Genomic DNA, 7,536 nt, shown 5'->3' with positions numbered 1-7,536 from the left:
GTTTACATTGTTTCTAAACATTGGAGTAAAAAAAGCTTATATGGGGTTCTGATGGGGTACAACAGTTGAACTAAGCTCATGAGGCATGTGATATATTCTTCAAGAATCAATGGCTATAAATAAATCATTTAAAAAGTCTAAATATGGATGTAGCTATTGCATATTTCCCCTTTAACACCAAACATCAGTTCAACAACTGCAGAGTTTGTGCCTCTGTATTTAAGACAGTACTTACTAGTGTTAATCAGGGCCCGTTCATCGTTAGAACCATTGGACGCCTTAAGATGCCTTTTGGAAACCGAGCACAGATATCCAGTTTCATCCTCTTCTTCCTCCTCCTTTTTCGATGTGACAGTCATCTCCCCCTCCTCCTCTTTCACTCCATAAACTGCATCCTCCTCTTTCTCTTCCTCCTCTTCTTTTACTGTAACATCCTCCTCCTCTTTCACTCTGAACGCGTCTTCCTCTTCTTTCACTGAAACGTCTTTCTCTTCTTCTTTCACGGTAACAGCTTCACCCTCTAATTGTTTTTGTATTGTAACATCTTTCTCTTCCTCCTCCTCTTTCACTAGAGTTTCTTTCTCCGTCCAGCAGACCTCCTCTTCTTTAACAGGAGGAGAGTAACTTAGTGAACTCATGGTCGGTATGTTAGCTAGTTAGCATTAGCGACTAGCTTAGTTCTAAGCTAACTTAGCAAACCAGCTAGCTGACAAACAACGTAAATATATCATTAAATGGGCCAACAAGTACATACAACAGAAGTGTGTTTAATACACAGCGACTAATATACACCAAAACAGTGTAAAGAGCGTGAATGTTGTAGCTATGTTTGTTAGAAAGCTACCGAGGTGTCTGACTAGCTGTTGTTGTTGAAGGAGCGTCCCGTCCACTAGATTATACGTCACACTGGCAGCATCGCCTGAACCTAAAAGACACACATCGCCATCTGCTGACTGGACTGGGCAACGCAGTTGAGGAACCAAACGTTTATTTTTCATTTATTTCAGGAAAGTTTAATATTATATTAAGTCGTTCAAAGAGAAGCATGTGTTGATTGATTCGTTTTTAATGAGTGAGAATTTAAAACAAACTTTACACCCACTACATATTTGCATTGAACCATACTTCTGACATGGATCATTTTGACCCCAGAGTCATATCTTTTATCATAGCCAAAATGTATTTTATTCAATTCTTCATGACTTTGTCAATCAACTTGTTCTTAATAAATCTAAATCATGGTTTAGTGTTTCTGTATCAATATGGACTTTTAACAAATTCAAATCCTTTGGAGTCATTTTGACCCCAGACAAAAGCACCTTTGATAAATAGGACGTTTATTTCAAATCAAAATCACATTTTATTGGTCACATACACATGTTTAGCAGATGTTACTGCGGGTGTAGCGAAATGCTTGTGTTTCTATCTCAGACGGTGCAGTAATATCTAACAAGTAATATCTAACAATTTCACAACATAGACCCAATACACACACATCTAAGTATTTGAATCTAAGTTTCTCTGTAGACATGATCCATCCCACCAGATGGTGGAGGGGCACCTGTATCAGTGGTTTTGACCAGATAGACACCTGCAGATACACAGTATAGTGCCTCCCATGTACTCTCCTAAGATTGGACCTTTCTATACCATGTATCACGTGACTGTGTACAAAACTGCCAGCGGTAGAAAACTCTGCCAGTGGTATACAGTGCATTCGTAAAGTATTCAGACCCCTTCACTTTTCCACATTTTGTTACATTACAGCCGTATTCTAAAATGTCATAATTTTTCCCCTCATCAATCTACACACAATACCCCATAATGACATCACAATACCCCATAATGAAAAACCAAAAACAGTTTTTTTTACATTTTTGCAAATTTATTTACTGAAGTATTCGTACCTCAGCCAGGATTGTGAAATGTTAGGAAATAATATGTCATAATTTACTCGTACCTCAGCCAGCATTGTGAATGGTTAGGAAATAATATGTCATGTTTTACTAGTACCTCAGCCAGGATTGTGAAATGTTAGGAAATAATATGTCATAATTTACTCGTACCTCAGCCAGCATTGTGAATGGTTAGGAAATAATATGTCATGTTTTACTCGTACCTCAGCCAGGATTGTGAAATGTTAGGAAATAATATGTCATAATTTACTCGTACCTCAGCCAGCATTGTGAATGGTTAGGAAATAATATGTCATGTTTTACTCGTACCTCAGCCAGCATTGTGAATGGTTAGGAAATAATATGTCATGTTTTACTCGTACCTCAGCCAGCATTGTGAATGGTTAGGAAATAATATGTCATGTTTTACTAGTACCTCAGCCAGCATTGTGAATGGTTAGGAAATAATATGTCATGTTTTACTAGTACCTCAGCCAGCATTGTGAATGGTTAGGAAATAATATGTCATGTTTTACTCGTACCTCAGCCAGCATTGTGAATGGTTAGGAAATAATATGTCACGTTTTACTAGTACCTCAGCCAGCATTGTGAATGGTTAGGAAATAATATGTCATGTTTTACTCGTACCTCAGCCAGCATTGTGAATGGTTAGGAAATAATATGTCATGTTTTACTCGTACCTCAGCCAGCATTGTGAATGGTTAGGAAATAATATGTCATGTTTTACTCTGATGACATACTAGACCATGACAGTAAATCTAATACTTAGGTGTTTTTAGTCATGCATGAAAGGTCTGGGGTGGTTCTGTGGTTATAAGTTACATCTCTGGCCATGCTGGCAGGGTCTGAATCAAACCCAATGTCCAGTAGGATTGATCTGTTTGATCCAATTGTTTGTTTCAGTTTCCAGTAGTTGAATCCTTTAACATATTGTTGATTTCAACATTTTTCATTTTCAACAAATGAACTGGGTTGGTTGAAAAGTGATACTAAACTTACATACCAGCACTATATTGACATAGTGGGAGATATACTGAATTTATACTGTTTTTCATACTAAGATGGACCAAGATACGTGATGCTTTTGCACATATTTGTTCATTAGTTTTGCAAAAGTCTGCTGATTGTCAGTCATTGGGTTCATTAGTTTTATATGTTCAAATCAAGCTTTATTTATACAGCATATTTCAGACATGGATGAAACACAATGGCTTCACAGGGAAAAGAAAACAAAAAAACAATGAAAATAAACAGCAATATTTACCACAAACATAAGAGGATAAAAAAAATGAAGAATAACAACTGAAAGACTAATGAGCATTCTAAGGAAAATTAATTGATTACAATATTAACAATGGATGTTATATTCAACCATAACGAGATGGACAAGCCAGCACAGGTGTAACACATTGACTAACTGAGGTGACACCAATCAGTGCGTCCTACGTGCTAACGGGCTAGACGGGCTAACGAGCTAGACGTGCTAACGAGCTAAAGTCCAACCTCAAAACATAAATGGAAAAACCAAAGCCTGTAACACCTTCCACCTTAAGACAAAAAATATATCCTATATTTTTGATGGACAAGTTTGCTCACCACCAACAGAAAACAACTTACATTTCATATTAAAATCAACAAAAATGCTTCCCTTCTACAATATAAACATGGTGTCCACTGGATGTCAACAATTAAAAACACGTATTTCTAAATAATAATATACAATAGTATTATTTTTTTCTCCTTTTTCTTTCTATAGAATCCTAAATCCCACTAGCTTCTAGAACTCTCCTCTTCCTAAAACTCACTAGATTCTAGAACTCTCGTCTTCCTAAAACTCACTAGCTTCTAGAACTCTCGTCCCCTTGGAACGAGCCCAAACAAAACTCATCTCCAATACGGAAAAACGTGCAGTCAAAATAAATTGTGATCCATGGCAACGGACTGGCTAAACACAAAACACTAAACTTTTTAACTGCCCACCCTTGAGACAATCAGCAACCAAGTTGTCCTCACCACAGACATGTCTGATTTCAAGAGGAAACTCCTGCAATATCCATAGTAACTTTCCACCTCACTGCAGAGCTTCTCTCTCTTTTCAGTGTTCACTAGATAGGCATGTTGTTGGATCGGGGCCCAGTCCCCAATGTCATGCTCTAGTACACTTGGGTTGGCACATCTGAGAATTAACCCTGATATTCTAAAAGCAGGGCAACAGTGATGCATTTACATTTAAGGGTCGCTGAACAAAGGAACACAACACTTATTTGTCATCACTCATCGATATCATGTTGAAATCAATTGTGCGAGAGGAGGGAGATGAGGTTGCACGTCCTGTTAAAACTAACAGCTCAAAAACCACATGGAATATGGGAATAATGTGTACATCACTGGTTAGAGTACAATTTGTAGAAAACAGCTAGCTACATTTTGAAGTGTTGCATTGTGATTCCAGTGCGTCACCAACGTGGTAAGTGTAACAGAACTCTTTTTTTGTTAGTCACTTTTTGTTAAATCACATAAATAGTAACTCTTCCATTTCAGAGCCTGGATTTTTCCCCCTGAGGCTAAAATCAATTGAACAACAAACGTTTAGGGTTCTACATTCTGACGTTATTGAAATACTCCTACTACAATGTTAAAACATTCTACATTGTGACATCATTAAAATACTCCTTCTACAATGTTAAAACATTCTACATTGTGACATTATTTCACTGATATCATGAAACAACTCCTTCATGTAGTTTCTGATGTTTGATCAGAGATCTTTTATCAGAGTATCTCTTCCCACACTGATCACAGCTATAAGGTTTCTGTCCTGTGTGTGTTCTCTGGTGTTTAGTTAGACAGCTAGATGTAGTAAAACTCTTCCCACACTGATCACAGCTATAAGGTTTCTCTCCTGTGTGTGCCCTCTGGTGTGCCGTCAGACAGCCAAACGTACTAAAACTCTTTACACATTGATCACAGACATAAGGTTTATCTCCTGTGTGTGTCCGCTGGTGTACTATCAGGCTGTTTAGCTGAGTAAAACTCTTCCCACATTGATTACAGCTATATGGTTTCTCTCCTGTGTGTGTTCTCTTGTGTATAGTTAGATAGCTAGATGTCGTAAAACTTTTCCCACATTGATTACAGCCATAAGATTTCTCTCCTGTGTGTGTCCGCTGGTGTACTATCAGGCTGTTTAGCTGAGTAAAACCCTTCCCACATTGATCACAGCCAAAAGGTTTCTCTCCAGTGTGTATCCTCTGGTGTGATTTCAGAGTTTGTAGCCGAATAAAACTCTTCCCACATTGATCACAGCCAAAAGGTTTCTCTCCTGTGTGAATTCTTTGATGTATTTTAAGGCCTAGTGAAGAGTTGAATATTTTCCCACAGTCAGAGCAGCAGTGAGATTTCTCTCCTGTGTGAACTCGCTGGTGTTTCTTGAGGAGTTCTGATCTGGAGAGACTCTTCTCTGCCTCGTCAGCATCATGATGTTGTTGAGGATCCCCAGGATCCCAATAGTCCCGTCTCTCTCCTGTGAGAACAAAGTCAGGCAGATGGTTAAAGGTCCACAACAGCAGAAATCCACTGTTTATTTGAGGTAAAAGGTGATGCCCAGAGCGTACCCATGAAGTTGTACAACAATTGACGTCTGTTAAAATATTTGACAATTAAGACAGTCAACTTACCAACAATCATATTTTGTCTTGTTTTCACATTAGTAGAAACTAGAAAAGTTTTTAAAGTTGTTGAAACCCTAAGCAGTGTGCCAGATGACTTTTGGTCTCCAATATTGGCCCCTTTCTGTGTTTGCTAAAATTGCGACACGAGGGCGATGCGCACACAAAAATGATTGCAGAAACACTTCCCTGCTAATGAGGAAACCACTAGTTATGGATGTAGTATATCTGGTAATGAGGAAACCACTAGTTATGGATGTAGTATATCTGGTAATGAGGAAACCACTAGTTATGGATGTAGTATATCTGCTAATGAGGAAACCACTAGTTATGGATGTAGTATATCTGGTAATGAGGAAACCACTAGTTATGGATATAGTGTATCTGGTAATGAGGAAACCACTAGTTATGGATGTAGTATATCTGCCTGGAGCAAAAAATAGTGAGCAAAGATTTTAGTTTTCACAATGTATTCTGAATATTACAGCACAAGATCAGGAGTGCTACTCAAGGAAACTCACATTAAGCTCTGTGTCTATTCACTAATTCACCACCGTGGGGGAAAACTCAGGGGAGTTCTCATAGGCTGACAGCAAATATAGCCTCCATTTACAGGTTGCTTATGAGTGCATTTCACATTAAATATGGATTATAATTGTAAGACTCGCTTGAATCACCTACTTAATATGTTTGTGTTATTGTCGCATATCAACTGATTTATACTTAAACACTTCAACCAGTAAAATGCTCTTTGGCTAGCTTTAACATCAGCCTGACAATGAGGGTTTGTACACTAAGTGTTTAACAAATTGGCCCATAACTTCACCTAACAATAACATAGACCAACTGTAAGACCCATAACTTCACCTAACAACATAGACCTACTGTAGGACCCATAACTTCACCTAACAACAACATAGACCTACTTCACCTAAGACTATATATAATTTTATATTTCAGGTGAAACATGGAAACTAACATGTCTTTGTCATGACATTTCATAACCTGATCACCAGATCATTTTGTGAATAATCCCACTAGGCTACTCTGTAATGTGTTGTCATTCTAAATGTCCTGAATAAAGGAAAATAGCTCTGTGTGTTGTACAATAGCCTATCCATCAAGGAACAGTTCTCTACACATTATGAGCTAAGTATCTCTGTGCACAAACAGAGTAATGAGACCCTACTGTAAATCAGCCAGACAGTAACACATTATAAACATCGATTTGTTTGGGATGTTGGATCCAACGTGGAGCACGGCATAACTGTCTTTACCAGAGTAATGAATGAAGAAGCACTTTGGTTGTTGTTGCATGTCGTGATGTTTGTCATGTGACTGTCATTCAGAAAATGATTTCCTGGATCAGCTGATGATAGTTGAACATGTGACTGTAACTAAACAGCTACAGTATTAAGAATGATGTGTAATTATTGAAGAACGACGTTAATGACAGTATCTATTTGGGTGTTGTAAATAAAGTTAAGGTGACTCTCGGTTAGAACCATTGGATTTAGCAAACTCTGAAATTATTTAGGATTTCTGTGCCCATGAAAACTGTTTCCCCAGCGTAACATAAGGAGACACTAAATGTTACGTAGGTAGAGAGCATTTCAGAGATCTGAATACAAACAACTGTCCTAACAGGACAATAACCTAAACCACAAGGCCAAATCTACACTGGAGGAGCTTACCAAGATGACATTGAATGTTCCTGAGTGGCCTAGTTACAGTTTGGACTTAAATCATCTTGAAAGTCAATGGCAAGACTTGAAAATGGCTTTCTAGCAATGATCAACAACCAACTTGACAGAACAGGAAGGATTTTAAAAAGAATAATGAATATTCACATGAAGATCAGCCTCCTATTGGATGACATCACGACTTCCCATCAAGCCAACTCCTTGGAGGCCTTACTATGACATCACTCACTCCTTCTAGTTTGCAGTTGT

The 7,536-nt window shown here is 38.0% G+C and overlaps 1 protein-coding gene across 1 annotated transcript; it reads right to left on the bottom strand.

Annotated features, from left to right (window-relative positions):
• Positions 1-4,636: 4,636 nt before the first annotated feature.
• On the bottom strand, positions 4,637-5,338 carry LOC106571823 (zinc finger protein 180-like; the record flags this gene model as incomplete). The annotated part of the gene is made up of 1 exon (XM_045716003.1): positions 4,637-5,338. A coding segment is annotated over one exon (702 nt), but the record flags the coding sequence as incomplete, so codon positions are not given.
• Between the last annotated feature and the right edge of the window lie 2,198 nt (positions 5,339-7,536).

This window comes from Salmo salar, chromosome ssa03 (genome assembly GCF_905237065.1).
Source record: "Salmo salar chromosome ssa03, Ssal_v3.1, whole genome shotgun sequence".
NCBI classification, from domain to species: Eukaryota; Metazoa; Chordata; class Actinopteri; order Salmoniformes; family Salmonidae; genus Salmo; species Salmo salar.
The sequence above is the reverse complement of the archived record's forward strand: the minus strand, read 5'-3'. Positions and strand labels throughout refer to the sequence as shown.